Source organism: Solea solea, chromosome 11 (genome assembly GCF_958295425.1).
Source record: "Solea solea chromosome 11, fSolSol10.1, whole genome shotgun sequence".
In the NCBI taxonomy this organism is placed as follows: Eukaryota; Metazoa; Chordata; class Actinopteri; order Pleuronectiformes; family Soleidae; genus Solea; species Solea solea.
Genome location: NC_081144.1, coordinates 24,647,859 through 24,667,826, shown reverse-complemented (window position 1 = coordinate 24,667,826; position 19,968 = coordinate 24,647,859). Strand labels below are relative to the sequence as shown.

General features: G+C 46.7%; 2 protein-coding genes across 12 annotated transcripts in view; both read right to left on the bottom strand.

Moving 5' to 3' along the window:
* Positions 1 to 7,752, bottom strand: part of abcd1 (ATP-binding cassette, sub-family D (ALD), member 1) — an 8,004-nt gene extending 252 nt beyond the window's left edge. Inside the window, exons 1-18 of one of the 9 annotated variants that reach the window (XM_058644023.1) lie at positions 7,558 to 7,752; positions 7,116 to 7,213; positions 6,071 to 6,360; positions 5,876 to 5,985; positions 5,118 to 5,275; positions 4,606 to 4,793; positions 4,348 to 4,522; positions 3,605 to 3,795; positions 3,041 to 3,221; positions 2,785 to 2,927; positions 2,529 to 2,700; positions 2,284 to 2,378; positions 1,742 to 1,887; positions 1,003 to 1,148; positions 809 to 893; positions 602 to 727; positions 347 to 434; positions 1 to 117 (exon numbers count right to left, since the gene is read on the bottom strand). The exon at positions 1 to 117 is cut by the window's left edge and continues 252 nt beyond it. In XM_058644023.1, coding sequence (XP_058500006.1) covers positions 1 to 117; positions 347 to 434; positions 602 to 727; positions 809 to 893; positions 1,003 to 1,148; positions 1,742 to 1,887; positions 2,284 to 2,378; positions 2,529 to 2,700; positions 2,785 to 2,927; positions 3,041 to 3,221; positions 3,605 to 3,795; positions 4,348 to 4,522; positions 4,606 to 4,793; positions 5,118 to 5,275; positions 5,876 to 5,985; positions 6,071 to 6,187 — 2,238 coding nt within the window. In that variant the 5' untranslated portion in view covers positions 6,188 to 6,360; positions 7,116 to 7,213; positions 7,558 to 7,752. Of the gene's footprint in view, positions 118 to 346; positions 435 to 601; positions 728 to 808; positions 894 to 1,002; positions 1,149 to 1,741; positions 1,888 to 2,283; positions 2,379 to 2,528; positions 2,701 to 2,784; positions 2,928 to 3,040; positions 3,222 to 3,604; positions 3,796 to 3,919; positions 3,929 to 4,347; positions 4,523 to 4,605; positions 4,794 to 5,117; positions 5,276 to 5,875; positions 5,986 to 6,070; positions 6,395 to 7,115; positions 7,538 to 7,557 lie in introns of those variants that run through there. The other 8 variants (XM_058644018.1, XM_058644019.1, XM_058644024.1 and 5 more) reach the window with 8 other exon arrangements.
* Positions 7,753 to 8,176: 424 nt separating this feature from the next.
* On the bottom strand, positions 8,177 to 19,581 carry ccdc120a (coiled-coil domain containing 120a). Of its 3 annotated transcripts, none has more exons than XM_058643805.1 (11): positions 19,320 to 19,581; positions 14,395 to 14,542; positions 14,194 to 14,320; positions 13,978 to 14,105; positions 13,750 to 13,863; positions 13,488 to 13,632; positions 13,303 to 13,359; positions 13,110 to 13,209; positions 12,107 to 12,828; positions 10,620 to 10,878; positions 8,177 to 10,542 (listed from the first exon to the last, which is right to left on the bottom strand). In XM_058643805.1, exons 2-11 carry the CDS (start codon positions 14,440 to 14,442, stop codon positions 10,437 to 10,439), a joined length of 1,806 nt encoding a protein of 601 aa, XP_058499788.1. In that variant the 5' UTR covers positions 14,443 to 14,542; positions 19,320 to 19,581; the 3' UTR covers positions 8,177 to 10,436. The 3 variants fall into 3 exon arrangements, with proteins under 3 accessions (XP_058499788.1, XP_058499787.1, XP_058499789.1); XM_058643804.1 differs by lacking the exon at positions 19,320 to 19,581 and adding an exon at positions 16,563 to 16,674; XM_058643806.1 differs by lacking the exon at positions 19,320 to 19,581 and adding an exon at positions 16,563 to 16,674 and having other exon boundaries at positions 14,215 to 14,320.
* Between the last annotated feature and the right edge of the window lie 387 nt (positions 19,582 to 19,968).

The window sequence follows — 19,968 nt, the reverse complement described above, 5'->3', positions numbered from 1 at the left end:
TGGCTCCTCCCCCTCTCCCTCACCCTCTCTCTCACCCAGCAGCACACACAGCTCCGACAGTCGTTGCTGCATCTTAGGGATTCCAGAGAGCTGGTTCTCCAGACGCTGCTTCTCCTCCTGAAACACACCAGAGACCAGAGACCAGGTTAGAGACCAGAACCAGCAAGACCAGAGACCAGGACCAGGTTAGAGAACAGGACCAGGTTAGAGACCAGAACCAGCAAGACCAAAAGTTAAGAGTCCACAAGGACCAGAGACCAGGCCAGGGGTTAGAGATAAAAAAACAGAACCAGATGTTAGAGAGAGAATCAGAGACCTCTAGGTGGAGGTAGTTAGATTTGTTTACCTGCAAAGACAGACGGGTGGAGGCATCCAGAGGCTCAAACCTCCATCCACCTTCTCCATCAAACTGCAGCAGGTGAGAGTGATACTTCCTGTTAGAGGAAGAGGAGAAGAGTCAGAGCTCTGCTGCCCCCTGCAGGACACAAATAACACTGCAACATCTCAACCTGATTTCTCCATAAAACACACATATTTCACTAGTGTCACCATGGTAACTGTGTGTGTGTGTGTGTGTGTGTGTGTGTGTGTGTGTGCTGACCACAGAGATGGTCTGTGTGTGATTGACAGCAGAGCTATCCCAGCATCCTTTGCAGCCTGGAAGATGTTTCCCTCCACGTCGATGCTGACGGCGCTCGTACACTCGTCCAGCAGAGCGTAGCGAGGGCTGGGTGAGAGACATAGAGAGTGAGTGACGGCTGAGCACAGAGAGGGAGAGTGAAACATGTGGAGGGTGAGTTAAATTTACCAGTGATAAAACATACGAGCCATTCCCATCCTCTGCTTCTCTCCTCCTGACAGGACGTCCCGCCAGTCACTGACCGCCTCCCAACCTGAGACAATCACACACACATTAGTGAGTTCTGCTGATATCACACTCACACACACACACACACACACACACACACACAGACACACACACACACAGACACACACACACACCTCCTTCTCGGTCCAGGATGTAGAGCAGGTGAACCGTCTTCAGAATGTCTTCCAAATGAGAATCAATGACTCCTCTGTGAATCATGTCATCCACAGAGTCTGGATAAATCACCTGGTCCCTCAGGGTCCCCTCTGACATGTAGGGCCTGTGGAGTACACACAGTACTGCAATACTACTACTGTAGTATTACTGCAATACTACTGTAGTCCTACTGAAATACTACTACATATCAACTAAAGTACTGAGTACTCTGCTCTTGTATGGATCTTTGTCCTTTTCACCTGAGTGAGAGTTTTTAATAAGGAGTGAGAGCTCTGCTTTTTTGTGGATCGTTGTAGTCCACACCTGAGTGACTCTTATTAATTAGGAGAGTGCACTCTGCTCTTGTGTGGATCTTTGTTCTCACATGAATGACCAATCAGGAGTGAGTGCTCTGTTACTGTGTGGATCTTTGTTCTGATCTGAGTGAGTTTTAATTAGGAGTGAGTGCTCTGTTTGTGTGGATCTTTGTCCTGATCTGAGTGAGTTTTAATTAGGAGTGAGTGCTCTGTTTTGTGTGGATCTTTGTCCTTCCCACCTTAAAGACTGTTTTTAATTAGGATTGAGTACTCTTGTTCTTACCTGAGTGACCTATTAGGAGTGAGCGCTCTGTTGCTGTGTGGATCATTGTAGTCCACACCTGAGTGTTTTTAATTAGGAGTGAGAGCTCTGCTGCTGTGTGGATCTTGTAGTGCTCACCTCTGAGGGATGTAGAACATGTGTTCTGGTTCTGGTCGGTACAGAACTCCTCCGTAGACGGGCCACAGTCCACTGAGGATCCTGAACAAAGAACTTTTACCACAACCGTTTGGACCTGTGATCAGGACGTTCATGCCCTCGTCCACCTGAGAGACACACACATACGTGTGAGACACACTCACATTGATCATGTGAACAGCGAGTTAAACTCTGACAGTGACGACGCTCAGAGAGAACGGACCAATCACAGAGCAGCTGTCAGAGCCCAGAGGTCAAAGGTCAACAGGCAGATGAGAGAGAGTTCTGTTTCTATCAATGATCCAATTCTTCATCACACACACACACACTATTGTGATTTACATTCCATCTGTGTGTGTGTGTGTGTGTGTGTAACAGTGCCCCCCTGTGGTCACAAACACACACTGCCACAGACATCACAGAGGAGCAAATGTACAGACTTAGACAGTGAGGATGTCACAGGTGACACCAGCAGGTGATGATGTCATAGTCTTGTCTCCATGTCTCGTGTGCGTGCGTGTTACCTGGATGTTGAGACTTGTCACCACCACATCTCCTGTTGGTGTGATGATTGGCAGGTTCTCACAGCGAATGCCTTTCTCTACACTGATCACATGACCTGCAGCATGACAACAAACAACATGACAACATCGAAATAGTGACATTAACAACATAAAAACAACAAAAAAACACGACAACAGTATGAAAACGTAAGAAGGGAATAAAGACTAATGCTGCATTGCGTACACACACACACACACACACACACCTCTGATCTCCAGACGTCCACTGACACGATGACCGTGTCTAACCAAAGCTCCGCCCCCTGCTGGTGACTCCTCCTCTCTGTCCACAGAGCGACGGAAGATCCCCTGACTCACATCCTCGAACACGTCAAACATCTCAGAGACTCTAGCTGTGTAACCCGCCAACTCTGTTACCTGGAGACACAGACGAAGTCACCTGAGGTCAACATCTGCTGCTCACATGAAAGGGTCACATGACAACAGAGGGGGAGGAGTCACCTCCTTGTAGGAGCTCATGATTCTCTCCACCGCATCGGCTCCAGCGTTGAGCAGGTTCCTGGCCGTGGTGAACGCCTGCGTCCTGTCACTCACAAGATCCTCCTCCTTCATCAACATGGCCGCCTGTTTCACCTCCTCTGAGTCTGAGGTCAAAGGTCAAACAGTGGCAGCGATGCATGACATCATCAATCAGATTGTATTAGTGTTTTATTTTTTACCTGTACACACAGTAAAAACATGACGCGTGTGCATTTACCATATTTGGAGTATCCTGTGGCAGTGATGATCGGCACGGCAACCATCACCAGGCCGGACGCGCTCCAAACGTACTTCATGAGGAACTGTTCCAACATCACGTACCAGAGACGCTTGAGCAGAATCTGATGAATCTGAGACGACAGAGACGAGTAGCTGCGCTGCAGCTGGGACATCTCCACCTACGAATCAAACACACCCACATTCAACTGAGACATCTCCACCTACGAATCAAACAAACACACATTCAACTGTGACATCTCCACCTACCAATCAAACAAACCCACATTAAACTGGGACATCTCCACCTACGAATCAAACACACGCACATTCAACTGGGACATCTCCACCTACGAATCAAACACAGCCACATTCAACTGGGACATCTCCACCTACGAATCAAACACACGCACATTCAACTGGGACATCTCCACCTACAAATCAAACAAACCCACATTCAACTGGGACATCTCCACCTACGAATCAAACACAACTGCACTCTCAGCAGCGTTGTGAGTGTAATGCTGCAGTTGTGCAGCAGGGGGCAGCAGAAGCAGTTGTTTACCTTGTGTCCTCCGTAGAATGCGATCTCCTCAGAGTTCGCGATGATGCGTGAGTGCATGTAGCGCAGATCTCCTTTCCTCTTCGCCTCCTCAGCGACAAGTTTTCCAAATCGAGGCGAGAAAGCTCGCAGCACTTTGGCGGTGAGCACCACCACCAGGCCAGCGATGACTGACGGCCATGTGGTGTTAGCTCCTATGGGAGGAAGTGAGGCGGCGTGACCTTTAGCCTCAGAGCAGTGACCTCATACACACACATATACACACATAAAGCTGGATGGATGGGGTCTACCTTTACACTGGGCGAGACCTATTAATACCTTTAGACTGGGCGGGGCCGACCTTTACACTGGGCTGGACCTATTATACCTTTAGACTGGGCGGGGTCTACCTTTCGACTGGGCAGGACCTACTAATAACTTTAGACTGTGGGCGGGACCTACCTTTAGACTGGGTGGGGTCTACTATACATTTAGACTGGGTGGGGTCTACCTTTCAACTGGGCGGGACCTATTAATACCTTTAGACTGGGCGGGGCCTACCTTTACACTGGGCGGGACCTATTATACCTTTAGACTGGGCAGGGTCTACCTTTAGACTGGGCGGGGTCTACTATACATTCAGACTGGGCGGGGTCTACTTTTATACGGGCAGGACCTACTATAACTTTAGACTGTGGGTGGGACCTACTATAACTTTAGACTGTGGGTGGGACCTACTATAACTTTAGACTGGGGGCGGGACCTACCTTTAGACTGGGCGGTGCGTAGCAGGGTGTAGCAGGTGACGACCACGTCCAGGATTGGTTTGGTCAGGTTGGAGTACAGGTGAGCGATGGAGGCGGAGAACATGACGATGTCCTCAGTGAGGGACTGGTCAGGGTTGGACAGACGAGTGTCCATGTTACTGACACGGTAATACGTCTGTGGACACACGCCAGGAGGTCAGAGGTCATCCAGCTCTCGCTGCTGTTGTGTGTGTGTGTGTGTGTGTTAGTGGGAGTGACCTGGTTGGTGAAGTACAGCTGGTAGGCGTGGCTAACCAGGCGGCTCCTGAATCTCAGAGACAGCTGACCCTCCAGGAAGCGAATGGCGCTGTTGATGAATGTCGCGGGAACGGCGACGAGGAGCCACTTGGCGAGCTGAAGGATGAACGACTGCGGATCCTTCTGTACGATACACCTGACGATCGCACCTGCACGTCATCAATACAATTGATTATTCACTCCAATCATCGTGGTGTGTTCAAGAACATCACGGTAAAAATGAGTGCAATAAATGGGAAGAATCTTACGACGTAAACAAAGAAGAACGTCCGGTTTAAAACTATTTCAACTAAAGTGAAAAATGATCGTAAGGCGATGTCCCTGAATGAGACAGAAAATTAACAAGCAAGTTCAGCGACCTGGTAACTAATGGTTACTAACCCAAACCTACTTTACTAGAAACAAAGTTAGCTTTACCTTGTGCTTGGTATAAACGCAACATTAGACACAGACAAAGACATATGGGGACAGACCGTCCAGAGTAGCCACGTAGATGGACAGGAAGGTTCTGGACATCAGAGTGATAGAATGCAGAACCAACAGTCCAACCTCTGGACACAGTAACTGTGGAAACAAGAGCTTCAACAGACGAAACACTCTGACGACAAACTCCCTGTTCACTGATGGAGACCTGAAGACACGCACGCACACACACACACACACACACACACACACACACACACACACACACACACACAGTCAGTCTAACTGGAGACTACCGCATGAAGCTGTTGTCATAGCAATGTTTATTTTAAAGTACAATCATGGCTCAATCACTGTTTACTCTCCCACACCAAAGTCCACAGAGAAAATCCGTGATTTTAACATCACACACACAGGAGTTGTTGATCCACTGCTGCCTCCATCACCAAGTTCAAATGTCTTATTTTGTGACTTTGGCATTTGAAAACCTTTGCTCTGATTTACCTCAGTGACACAAAGTGACCACACCAGGCAGCAGTAGACCAGCAGCTCCTGTGTCCCCGCAAGCTAAAATCACTGATTTTCTCTATAGACTTTGGTGTGGGAGAGCGAGTGGTTTACAAACTTCAGATTCCTGTTGGAAAAATCTGTCTTAACAGTGAGATAAAGACGTGAACTGACGTAGATTTTATTACACAAGCCTTTTGTTATTGAACATCAGGGGGCGCTCACAGCGTAGTCAATACTCCATAATCTTAAACTTGAAAAAACATGGACTCTCCCTTCAAATATAAAAACACAAACACACCTGCTGTCACGTTTCTTCTTCACTCTGCCATTTTCTACTGAGCTGGAGGAAGAAGTGACAACACCCCCAGTGAGGTTAGCTCCACCCAGATGTTTACCTGCTGCAGTTCCCTGTAAACAAAACAAACATAACCATTTACCTGTATGTGTGTGTTTGTTTGTGTATGTTTGTGTGTGTATGCGTGTACTCTCTTACCAGTATCCTCCTCCACACATAAGGGGACAGTTTTTTGAGGGTGTAGGCGGCGACCATCACGGCCGCCAACTTCCTGAGTCTGGAGCTCCGCCCCAGCTTGTGACATGTCAGGGACATGATTACAGACGGGTCACAGGCAATCAGAGGAGAGAAGCAGCAACGTGTCACAGGAGGAGGGGGAGGAGTCCAAACTGAACCAGGTCCTGGACTGGTCCACTGAGAGCAGCAGGGGTTGTTGTCATGGAAACAACATGACCTTTATGTGTGAAGCTCCACCTGCTGCAGGAAGACTGATCGGTTGATGATAGTTTCACAGTTCAGTTTCTGATTGATTATAAAAGAGCAAACTGACTTATCAATTAATCAATTACAGCAATAAAATATGGTTACTCTTCAGGTACTTGTACAGTGTATTTATATTTGTTCCTCAGTACTTTTACTTTGTTATATGCCATCAATGAATCAGTGATCGATTAGCTGTACTGTCAATAATTTTTCCTGAAACTCTTTACATCACTTTAACCTTTGTACTAGTACTATTACAGTATTTTACTCTGTGTATACTGCAGTACTACAATTATTATGACAATACTTTACTGTGTACTTTTACTGCAGTATTACTATTATTATTACAGTACTATACTCTGTGTATCTATACTGCAGTAGTATTATTACAGTACTTCACTCTGTGTATTTATACTGCAGTATAACTATTATATTATTTTTACTGCAATATTACTATTAGATTACTGTGTATTTATACTGCAGTATCACTGTCACTTTTACAGTACTTCACCCTGTGACAAGTGGAAAACACAGTACTTAAAGTAGTTCTGTGCTACTTGTACTTCAGTATTACTGTTACAGTGATTTACTCTGTGTATTTATACTGCAATATTACTGTCACAGTACTTTCATCTGTGTACTTGTACTGCAGTATTACTGTAGTAACGGGGAGTCACAGTACTTGTAGTAGTCCTACAGTACAAACACACAGTGCCTTTGTACTTGTACTACTATCACTCATACTACTGTCGTACTTTACCTCGGGACATGACACCGTCACTTCTCGCCGGTAAAAGCCGCTAAAGCTTCCGTTAAGTTGCCGCTAGCTTGTATCCACCGCTGCTAACAGCTTCCGCTCTTCACAGATAAAACATAAATAAAAAGTTGAGTCAGTGAAACAAACTAAAGTTAGACCAGAGTCAAAGAATATCCCGGGTGTAATGACCCGGTAACAGCTACAGCGCTAACAGCTAACGGAGCTAACAGAGCTACGAGCAGGAACTTTGACTCTTTGATAAAAACATGAAAAGATTCTCTGACTTTTCCGGTTTGATCCAGTTCTTGTGTTCCGGCTCTGACCCGGACAACATGAGTGCACCTCTCCCTCTCTCGCTCTCTCTCTCTCTCCCCCCACCCCTCTCTCTCATTCTTTGTTTTCTAGACATTAATGTCGCCGCTGAAGAAAAGTTCACCCTGTTTACCTGAGAGGACCGGCCGCGTCCCAATACTCTTCCTGCTGACCTCCTCTCCTACTTCCCTGTTCCCTACCTAAGTTCCTACACTGACACCTCTCCTAGTCTCCCTGGCTTCTTCAGAGCAGGTTCATCCTTCCTCATGTGGACAGAATTAAGTCCAAATGTCCTGTGACTTTTGACCTCCTGACCTCTGTCCTTTGTACAAATACACACACTTACAATTACAGGTCTGACTGTACTGGTGCCTGTGTGAGTGAGTGAGAGAGAGAGAGAGAGAGCGCGCATGAGAGAAAGGAGACAGAAGAGTGAGTGAGTCATTCAAAACTGTAACATGTAACTACACGTTAATAACAATTCTGAACAGGTTCACTGTTAATAATTGGATACTCATCTTTGGTTACCATTCACTAACTCTTGGTAACCAGATACTACTTTTCCTAATAATATTTAAAAGGTTCCTAAACAAAATACGAACCAGATTACAACTATTGGTAACCAGATGGTTAGTTAGACTTTCTGTAGTTCTTTCTATTCTTTGTTTACCTGCTGCAGGTGAGTCTGCAGCCCCCCCCCCCCCCCCCCCCGTAGGTTCGGTCTGTAATGACAGCTGACACCACAAGAAAAATGTTTTACCGCATCATGCGGATGAATGAGTGAATGTTTATTTTAAAAACAGCATCTTTACAACCCGTCGCTCATTTATTTACACAAAGCTTTTCCAGTGTGAAACAGCAAAACGTTTCAAAGTGAAATAAAAAACAAAAACAAACGTACAAATGACAACGATAGAAAAGTTGTTTTTTTTTTACACAAACTGTACAGAGTGCACCTGAACGCATCACAGCTGTGATGTTACACTGACCTGGACCAATCACAGAGCTGGTCCTCAACAAAACTAATAATACTGACGGACTGAGTCACGAGTACTAGTACTGCATAGTGCTGGTACTGCTGGTACAGTGACTTTAACATTGACGACTTTCATGATAAACACATTTTTTAAAACATAAATACTTTATTTGTATGTTTATTTGTTTGTTTGTTTGTTTTGTTGATTGAAACAACATTTTTAGATACTTGGTTTGGTTTTGGAGGCTGGTGAAGTCCTTATACTGCAGTACTACTGCAGCACAGGTTACTACTCTGTAGTACTGCAGTAGTGGACAGTGTGTGTGTGTGTGTGTGTGAAGAGAGAGTGAAGAGGTGCATTCTGAGAGTGAAGTTCCAAACAAACGGTGTTGACCAAACCTGTCAATCAATCAGTGACACATGTAACAGTGTCCCGTGTTCAGTGACAGGAAGTGGGCGGGGTTTGTCCTGTGTCACAGTGTGATGTCACCTGCAGACCTGAGCCTCCGTCGTTCAGAGTGAGGTTTACCTGTGCAGTGACATCACCGCTGTGTTTTCCTTTGGTTTAATGGTCGTGTGGATGAGAGTAGGCGTGGCCTGATCTGAGAACATTCTTGTTTTCATGGCAACAAGTGGGACTCGGCAGAGTTTCAGCAACAAACATACAAACAGAGTTGTCCATGTGGTTTCAAATAGTTTTATAAAATCTTTTCGCAGCAAATCAGACGATCAATAAACCGACTAATCTCATGGGGATCGATCAATTGACTCTGTGACATCATTGTCTGATTGTCACTGCAAACATTTTCATCCTGAAACAGAAACACTTATTGCCTCCAGGCTTGGATCTGGATCTAATCTGAGGACCTGGACACGTCTTCAGTCCAGAGAGGACACAGAAGTTTGACAGTGAGACGTAAAACAAGACAGATGTCGTCTCCTGAGACAAACTGAAAAATAAAAATGTCTGAAAAAGTCAACGCAAACTGACCTGAGACCTGTTTGACAGTTGCAGCTAACCATGCTAATGGGCTAGCAGGGAAACAGACAAGTAGCCTGACAAGCTAACTAGCCTAGTCCTAATTCAGGAGTCGTGTCCTTTGTGAGCTACTGTCTGACATGCTAACAGGCTAACAGTCTGACTTTCTAACATGCAAACAATTTAACAGCCTGTCTGGCTAACAGGCTCACGCTTTTATCGGCTAACAGCCTGACAAGTTAAAAGCTTGACTGACAAATTATCTGATAGCCTAACAGGCTAACAGGGCATCATGCTAACACACGAGCAGCATGTTAACATGGTAACACACAAACAGTCCAATAGCCTGGCAGGCTAACAGGGGAACAACCTCACAATAGGCCTGATAGGCCGCCTGGCTAACAGCTTGACTGGCTAGCAGGCTAACACTCTGATGGGCTAACATGCCAACAGGTTGACATGCTAACAGTTTTCAACAGGCCACTGCATTGACCCCACCACCGTCGTGTGTGTTGTTTCCTTCTGTTCATTTCTTTAATATTCATTAAGGTTTGACGTTGACCATTTAGTGCAGGGGTCAAAGGTCGTACGCGCATCACTGCAGCGTTCACCTTTGGTTTGGATCCGTCTCTAAACGAGTCTGTGTCTCTGGACACTAATCAACATTTAGTGCAGAAGAAAAGTGTAAAAACACCTGAAGGACTCACCTGAGGAATCAACACCTGGTCACCTGATCTTATCAAAAGTTACTTTAACTACTGTTGGTTAGCTGGTCAAAGCTGGTGATGTCATCATCACTGTTAATAAAAGTTTGTATAAAAACTTGCATGTGTCCTGATTGTCTGAGCAGAGTCAGTGACACGAGACACACGTCAAAGATGAGCTTAAAGTGGGCGGGGTTTGTTTCTGCATCATCCTCTGTGATCATCATGGCTTGAATGTTTGAACCAGGACCCAGTGGTGACCTCCACCCACCACAGTCACCTGGACACACAGGAGACCAGTGTGGAACGACTGATCAGCTGATCTGTCTTCAGCCTCCTGATTGGCCGGTGAGTCAGACCAGGGTTCCGGGAGAGGGCTGGATGCCACATGGCTCTCTGAGAGGAACTTCCTCTTTCTGAGGAGGGAAGCAGTCATGGTAGAGGGAGTTGTCGACAGACCTGAGAGAGAGAGAGAGGGACAGGTGTCATTCGCAGGATACGCCCTCCTGACCACCTGATGAGGTGAGCTGACTTACCGGCCGTGCAGTGGGTGTCCGTGGAATGTGGCAGAATGTGGCAGCTTCTGTTTGTGACGCGACAGAGTGGGATGATGACTTGTCTCATTCTGAAAGGTCGACTGTTGGATGACCCCGTGAGTCGTCCGCCTGCGCTGCCGAGCTCCACCTCCACCTGACTGACCTTCAAACCCAGACATGACGCCTGTGCTCACCTTTCCGTTTGTGTGGTTCTGCTGGATGGAACTGGCTGTGTTCCTAAGGTACCAGTCCCTCAGACCTGTCGATCACAACGCAGGTGTTTAAAGTCATACCTCAGGTGGTATGAGGTGCAGTCACATAGTCAACATGTTCTACACAGTGCCCCCTGCTGCTGAGAACTGACCACATAGATGTCACTTAACAAAAGACTTTGGCCACACAGTGGAGTAGTGGCTAGCACTTTTGCCACACAGCAAAATGACCCTGATTTGTAACCTGGTTCAACCGAGGGCCTTTCTCTGTGGAGTTTGCATGTTTTCTCTAGGTATGCATGGGTTCTCTGGTTTCCTCCCACAGTCCAAAAACATGCAGAGTGTGAACCCCCACCTTTTGCCCTATGTCAGCCGTGATTGGCTCCAACGGCACCTGCAGAACAGGTGTTAAAACTCCTGACTCATAGCCGATCTACTATCTCCACACTTGGCCCAATTCTTACCAAATATCTCCCACCAATGGGCCTGCAATAACATGTTTTTTAATGAATCACTAAATTCTGAAAGGCTTCCATCCTCATTCAAACAGACTTGGTGTTTGACAGTTTCTTTAAACCCTTTCCCATCAAAGGCCACTGAATGAACAGTTTAATGAACAGTTTTCAAACAGGTCTCAGACTCCTCTCCTCTCTGCAAATACACACTGCTTGTTGGACAGTCGGTTGGACATCAAGAGTGGTCACTTGACAGAAACACCTCTGTTGTTTGTGACAGAAGTACTTAGAATTTCAATTTCAGTCTTGGCACAGATGTCTTGCAGACATGGTGACATGGGTGAAAGAACACCAGCTTCAGCTAAACCGCTCTGAGACTGAGGTTTTGGTCTGCCCAGCCAAGCATTCCCTCTCACACAACCGTAGCATCTCCTCCCTCACCCAAATAATCTCCTCCCTCACCCAGCAAGGTTGAAAGACACCTGAAAGGGTGTGCAATTATCTTTCTTTGAACATGTTTCTTTTCTGACATTGTATCTGTCATTCAGAAATGTCACTTTGACTGTACAACATCAGAAAATTCAGGCCTCACTTGACTCGGTTCACCACCCAACTCAGGTACAAGCCATGTTGGTCTCCAAGCTCGACTACAGCGCTGCCCTTCTGGCAGGCCTGCATTCATGTACAATCAAACCACTGCAAATGATCAGAATACAGCTGACCGGCTGGTCTTAAACCAACAACTGCCCTTCAACTTCCACTGGCTGTTGATGGACTCTGGTGTTTCCAGATGTTTTCCTGCTCTGTGACGTGACCTCACCTTCCAAGGCGAGAGCCTTGTGCAGGCTCCTGGTGGCCTCCTCCAGCTGGGGGTCCTGGTTGGGGGACTGCTGCGGCGGTCGTGGGGGCAGCAGGTGGGGATGGGGATCCGGTTGGATGGCAGATCGTGGAGGACTGTTGTTCTCAAATTGTTTTTGCTGCACCGGAAGAAAGGGACCACATGATTTGGTGCGGGTCACTTTGACATGCCGTTGTTCACCGTGGTGATTATGAAAGGTGGGTGGGGCTCCAGTGGTCTGGGAGGAGTAGCCATTATAGAGCAGCTGGTGCTGTGATGTGATTGGCTGCCTAGGATTGGGCTGGGACTGCTGTCGCTGCAATTGCTGCTGTTTTCCCCAGACATAATCCAGTAGGATCTCGCTGTAACCACCTCCTCTTCCTCGTCCTGCCCCACCCCCCCTTCCTTGCCCCTCAGAGAATTTGTTATTCAACTTTGTCCGTCCATCCATCAGAACCTCGGAGCTCCGGAACACTCCAGTCATGGATCCGTCCTCCTTCAGGCCAGTGATATGGTCCAAGAGGCCGTCTGAACTACTACTGCGACGAGCTGCGTTAACCCTGATCCCGCCTTCTCCAGGGGCTCCTGGGTCAGAGGGGCCAGAGGAGGAGTCCTGAGATAGAGGGGGAGGGGGTAGCGGGAGAGGATGGGCGGGCAGCAGGGGGAGGGGCTTGTGGGTCTGTAACGTCTCTGAATGGTCAGCCCTGAAAGAGAAGAAGGACAGACATATTGTCGTGTTGGACAAAACAGGAGGTATCCAAGCTAACATGCTAAAAATCAAAGTTAACATAACATGATAATCATGACAGTCAAAAGTCAAAGGTTAAATGCTACATGTGTAAGCTAACATACTTACATACTAAAGATAATAAGTCACAGATAACATAGAAAATTACACAGCTAACATGCTACATATTAAATCTAAGGGTCAAAAATAACATGCTAAGAGTCCATTCTAACGTGCTAACAGTGCAGAGTCGTGTACCTGTTGTGCAGTAAGTTCCTTTTGGTTTTACTCTGATAATAAGCATCCACTGGAGAACCAGCAGAGACCAGCAGGGGGCGACACTGAGACACACTGTCCTCTGTAAGGGGGGGGTGTCAATCAAACTGTCAGGTGATTGGCTGGCGGACTCAGTGATGTCACATCTGTGTGTGTGTGTGTGTGTGTGTGTTACCGTTGTCATGCCCTGTTGAGTCTGATGTCGAGCTGCTCTCTGACCTCACTGTGTCATCTAAACACACATGCACGCACACAGAAAATAAACAAAGGCAGGATGAAGCAGATTTCCTCGTTTTTCTAAAAACAATAGCTTCTCATCTACTACAAGTGTGTGTCTGTGTAAGTGTGTGTGTGTGTTACCTGTGTGGCAGCCTCTGTGTACAGTCGTCCTCTTGCCGTGGTTTGTGTGTGTCTGAGTGTGTGTGTTGTGTTCAGAGTCGCTGTGTTTCCTCAGAGCTCCACTGAATAAAGTTTTCTTCAACTTTGAACGCTGAGAGTCTTCATCCTACACGCATGCACGCACGCACGCGCGCACACACACACACACACACACACTGTTAGCTGATCCAGTCAATCACACACAGGTGTCTTCATATCAGATCCACAAACATCAGCTGTTCACCTCTGCTCGATACTTCCTGTTTACTTGGTGTGAGGCCCCGCCCCTCCGTCGGACACAGGGCAGCTTCTCTCCCGCCTCCAGAGGGAAGTGATGAGGCACCGCCCCCGTCAGCTCCTGACCAATGAAAACACAGGAAACTTTTGGTCATTTTGGTTGGGCAACAAATGGACCGCACCACTTTTGGTGTGTCTGTGGGAGGAGCCTGTCAGGATCTGTCACATCTCTCACCGCCTCCTGCAGACAGATGCGTCTCAGCTCAGCCAATCGTGTGCTGAGCAGTGACTGTAGGCCCCGCCTCCTCTCCTGCAGCTCTGCCATTCGCTCCCTTTGTTTCCTGTCTGAACAGGTGAGAGGGTCTGCACACACACACACACACACACACACACACATCAGATCATCTCTCTCTCTCTCTCTCCCTCCCTCTCATTTGTTGTGTAAACTCACCAAGTGCTGAGATGAGCTGACCTTTGACCTCCATGGCAGGTGTTTCCCATGTGACCCCGCCTCCTCCTCCACCCTCCTCACTGCTGCTGCTGGAGGAGTGTTCTCCGGCCCACACACACTCACTCACCTGTGGAACAGGAAGTCATGATCAGCGTCATCACTCACTAACTCACTCACTCACACACACACTCACTCACTCACCCTGTAACTGGCTTCATTCGAGCTCCAGTAGTTCACTCCTGTGGCCATCCAGCAGCTGCTGCGCCACCTACGGTTCCCTGACACTAACTACAGTCTGTTACTGACAGGCAGCTCCACTGTTAGCTGGAGGTGCAGTTCTCAGTCTGTCCTACAGAGGGAGAGGAAAGACAGAAGAAAAACACAAGTGTTACGGTGCGTTAGAGTTCCTCTCTTCCTCTCTGCGGTGAACATGGTGAACATGGTGAACTCAGTGGTTATGTCACTCGTGTCGTCTGTTCGACACGCTGTGCTTTTATTTTGAAAGGGTTAAAATAGAGGAGCCCTCAAAAAACACAGTGTCCTTTGACCAGGGACGTATCAGCATGGAGACGAGTGGAGCAGGGGATCAAACCCGTGGTGAACCACTCTTCCACTGATCCGCCACTGCCCAGGTGAGAGACAGAGACAACAGCCCATCAGAATGATCCATCGTGGTGATGACATCACAAACCATGTTTTTACATAGACAGAAAAACACACACAGGTTTATCAGTGTGTTGTTGACTAAACAGCTCTGAGACATCAACTTTAATCTGTCTGTGTTCATGTTGTTTACATGTAAACAACAGGTAAACAACAGGTAAACGTGTCCTTGTCTCTAACAGCAGCCTGTGAGAGAGGACAAGACGTCCTGTGTCTGAGGACAACACAGTGGACGTCCCTGAGAACAGGAAGTGGAGCCCGCCAGGAAACAGGAAGGGGAAGTGTGTGTGTGTGTGTGTGTGTGTGAGTGAGTGGGGGGGTTCATACAGTCTGTCTAAAAGTAATGTGATTACTTCATCTGCAGATCAGAACAGTCAAAGATGTGAAACATCAAAGTGTTAGATCAAAGTGTGGACGGACACACATACACACACACACACACACACACTCAGGTATGCGATGTTCTTGTTGGCTCTTGTCTGTGAAGGGGGCGGGGCCTCTCAGGTGATGCAGGTGTGTGATGGAGCAGATAAACTTTGTTGTGTCTTCACCATCAGGTCAGTTCTCTCTGAACTCTGTCACTCATGGGAGGAGGCGTTGAGGCCCCGCCCCCAAACACAGACAGAGCCAATCACAGCATCAGTCTGTAGTGACATCTCTTTTTTCTGTTTCTGGTGTTTTAATGAGTTTGAAGAGAAAATTAAAGTATGTGAGCTAATGCTAGTAAATAACCGCTAATGTTACGGCTAGCTTCAGTGCTAACAGGTGATAGCGTTAGCTGCATCACTCATCATGTTATTATTTTAACTTCTTCCAGTAAAACATGCACCAGATCATAAAAGACCCAGTTGTGATGATTCTGGTGGTTCTGAACCACATGCTAAAGCTTGTTAGCATGTGAGCTAATACTCGTGAATAACAAGAAGCTATGCTTAAAAAGCTCATAGAACATGTTTAAGCTAACAACACCAGGCAGCTAACTCAGTTAAACACCCACATAGTTTTAGCTTCATGCTAACAACACAAGCTAATGATACAAGCTACAGGTGATGCTGTCAAACACAGATGAACGTAAAGTCTCCCACACCAAAGTCCATAGAGAAAACCAGCGATTTTAACGTCACACCACACGAGGCAGCAGAGGACCAGCAGCTCCCGTGTCCCGTGAGCTAAAATCACTGATTTTCTCTATGGACTTTGGTGTGGGAGAGTCAGTGGTTTACAAACTTCAGTTTCCTTTCTGTCTAACAGTGGATAAAGACGTGAACGTGTGACGTAGATATCAGAGATGTAGACTGATGTAGATTTCATTAACTAAGTCTTTTGTTAAAGTCGACAAAATCTGCTATTCTTTGTCATGTTTTCACTCAGAATGAGTCTCAAACAAACACACTTCAAAATAATGTTAAGATTAAATTTGTTTATACAGATACAACACATATAGTCTGTGTGTGAGAGGGATCTGTATTACAGCTGCTTTTTCTTTTAGAATCACATACACCCAGAGTAACTCTCTATGTCGAATATTTAAATACAGTATTTGCATCTCTTTGTCTGCAGCTGTAGCCTTTTCGTCATCCACCATGTGTGTGTGTGTTACACATAGTTTGATTCTAAAAATTCCTGTAAGAAAAAATAAGTTTGAACTACATCCTCACTCTCTCTCCTTCACACACACACACACACACACACACTTGTGTAAATACCTGCTCAGTGTGGACCATGTCGTCCTGACCCGGGTCAGACCCGGGATATACCGGCTCCTCTAAGTGAAAAGTCTCAGCTCAGTCACAGGCGATGTTTCTGAGTGTTTGACTGAGGCTGCTGCGCACACACACACACACACACACACACACACACACACACACACACACACACACACACACACACACACCCATGTGTTTCCATTGCAGCTTTTCAAAATAAAACTACACTCCAAAATAAAAAGTTACTGCAGGCTTCTAAGTGTGTGTGTGCATATGTGTGTGTGAATGTGTATATGTGTGCATGTGTGTGTGTGGGTTACATCGTCACAGTAAAAGAAATCAACCTTTAAAAAAACAGTAAACCTTTTACTTTGGTAACATCAGCTGTTTGATGATTACAGTCATATTAGCAGAACAATAGACCCCCCCCCCCCCCCCACACACACACACACATTCATATTCAGTGTTTCTGTCTCAGCTCAGCAGGGAGGAGGGGGGAGGGGCTTCAAGACTTACGTCCACACATGTGTGAACAACAGTGAAGAGTTTCAGGGTTCTATATGACACACAGCTGTGAGCGCCCCCTGCTGCTCAGACTCACAGAGAACTCGTTTGTACTGTTTTAGCTTTTATCCAAGCAGAACCACAATGTGAGCCTTAAAGCAAGTGGTAAGGAAAAGTGGCTCGTAACTGGAGGGTTGCCAGTTCAAATCCCTACAAGCTGAGGGCTGGAGTGCCCCTGAGCACATGGAGTGCGCTACTACTGCTTCTAGGAAATGTCCTGGTAAAATAGAGAAGATGAATTTATAGACACCAATGAATAAAGTACAAAATATTGAAATAAAAAAGATTCATCAAATTAAAATCTCAAATCCAATTCTCTGTTTTTGGTGTATTTCTGTAGCAGCGTTACAGCGCCACACACAGGTCAGACATGTGTACTACAGTGTTTAGAGTAATTTTGTCTGGTTTAACTGAGACTAACACAAAAACACATTTATTTATTTCTAAAACATGTAAACACACTGAGTGTCCGTGTCACACACTGTGGTCAGTTGTGTGTGTGTTTGTGTGTGTGTGCGTGTGACTCGTCCACGTTGACAAGTTACTTCACGTTGGTGAAGGTTCGTCAGCGAGGACGAGAGAGCATTCATTAAACAGAGAGAAAGAGAGACTCTGTGATCAGTCTGTGGTTTGTCTGATTTTAGCTCAAGCTGTGACACTTCATTTCCCACAATGCACTGGGACAGAGTCTCTCATCAGACTACAGCTGTGTGTGTGTGAGTGAGAGAGAGAGAGCTGCTGTTTGACCCAGTACCAACACGGGGTGTGTCCCGACTGCAGAACAACACACACACACACACACACACACACACACACACATGCATCACTCTGTGTGTGTGTGTGTGTGTGCGTGTGTGTGTGTGAGGATGAATGTAGGTCAGGCAGCAGCAGATTCTCCGCATGGCAACAATGTAGAAAAGCCCAACTGTGAATACTTGCATGTGATTGGCTGAGAGCTGCAGCCAGACAACCAATAACCTTTCAACCCCCGGGGGGCGCTCTGTACATGTTTGTGTGTGTGTGTGTGTGTGTGTGTTGTCAGGTGACATCACAGTGACATCACAACTCAGGCAGGTGAGTCCAGTCATTCACGCTGAGCAGAGTTCACTACATCTCCCAGAATGCACTGCTGCGGAAGCGTCCAATCACAGAGCTTAAGAGCCTGTTGCCGTGCGACTGACGGAGAAGTCAGAGGCTGATTCCTCACAGACCTGGATCTGGATGTGATCAGGATCTGATCTGGACCAGACTGACATGGTCTGGTGATGTCACAGTCCTGGACTGAAGTGACTCTGAAACAACAGCTGCAGAGCATCATGGGAACTGTAGTGTTTAAATCAGAGCAAAGTGATTTTTCATTTCATATTGTGATAAATGTGTTTGCTAACAACTGCTCTCCTGCAGCTAATGCTAAGCTAACTAAATGTATGGAAAAGTGTGACACTGACAAACATTTTGTCAGAAGTTACAGATAAAAACAACCCCCGCCCCCTCTCTTTCCTCCATATCTGATCGGCCGTCACAGTGAGTGTTAATATTTCTGCTCGAGCGAGTGTGAATTTCGTCACGTGTAAATGTCGCGTTACGTTCATCGTAAACACACAGCTAGAGCAATGCATCCTGGGAGTTGTAGTGGGAGAAACAAACCTCTGAGGTTGTGAACGGCTTCACGTTCACAAACGTTCACGTCGTCGCGCAGGTTCACGACACTTTGGTGGGCGTGGCGAACACCTGTCATGGCCGACTATGTAGCAAGACTTGCTAATGTTGCTAAACCGCAGACAAACTGTTTGAACTCGTAACCGTGATGTTTTTGGCTGAAGTGAAGAACCACACCCACATGATGCCGCCCCCTACATGATGACACCACCACCTACAGGTGAGGTTTTTTACACTTTAAACAATGAGTCAGAGGTCAGAGGTCACTCGAGGTCAGAGATGCTTTCAGGACAGTCACATGATCTTTGTCAGCAGAGACTCACTGAAGGTCAGGTGATGGATGAGTGATGGATGAGTTCATTTAACTGGACACACGCGCACAACAGTGGAGCTGGTTGAAAGGGAAGTTCTTTTTCAGTGTAAACAAACACTTTTCTTCTCTCCTCTCCACCGGAAGCTGCTGTGCACGAGCCTTTACATCCTCAAACCAACAACTTTGACATAGGGTCAGGTGCGCGTGCACCTGAGTCTCACCTGGACCCGCTCGTTCGAACCCCCGTCACTGTATCCACAGCCAGCTGATTGTCTCCCGCTGCGGCTCGCGCCCCACGCCACCGCCGCCTCGCGTGTCCCCGCGGGTGCCTGATCGATGACCCGATAATCGATTGTCACCACGTGCAGCCGCTCCAGGATCGTAGGAGCTGATCAGCAGAAGCTGACCGATGTGCGCGGATCGATGGAGTGATCAGTCCTCATCCTCCTGCTTCACAACATCAGCACCACGAGGCGCGCTCACTGCAACACGCCACACGAACGCGCCTGATCACGCTGAGGGTGCGCGCGCGCTCAAACAGGGGCAGGGGAGGAACGAGGGGATGACGTGAACTGATCGATCAGCAACAATAATCAATGATCAGATGTTTACAATAAATACACAGGAAAGATATAAAGACAAGGTCACGTGTTTGTCTGTGATCTGATTCATAAATGATGAATTTAAAGGGACAGTTCGTGATGTTTGTTTAGATGTTTATGAGGAAAACACAAGACATCACACTGTGTAAACATCACACGAACAACCTGAGCACCATCATGATATAAAATTGATATTTACCAATATTTACCAGAATTATAAAATAAAAGTTTTTGTTTTGACATGGAACGAGATATATATATATTTTTA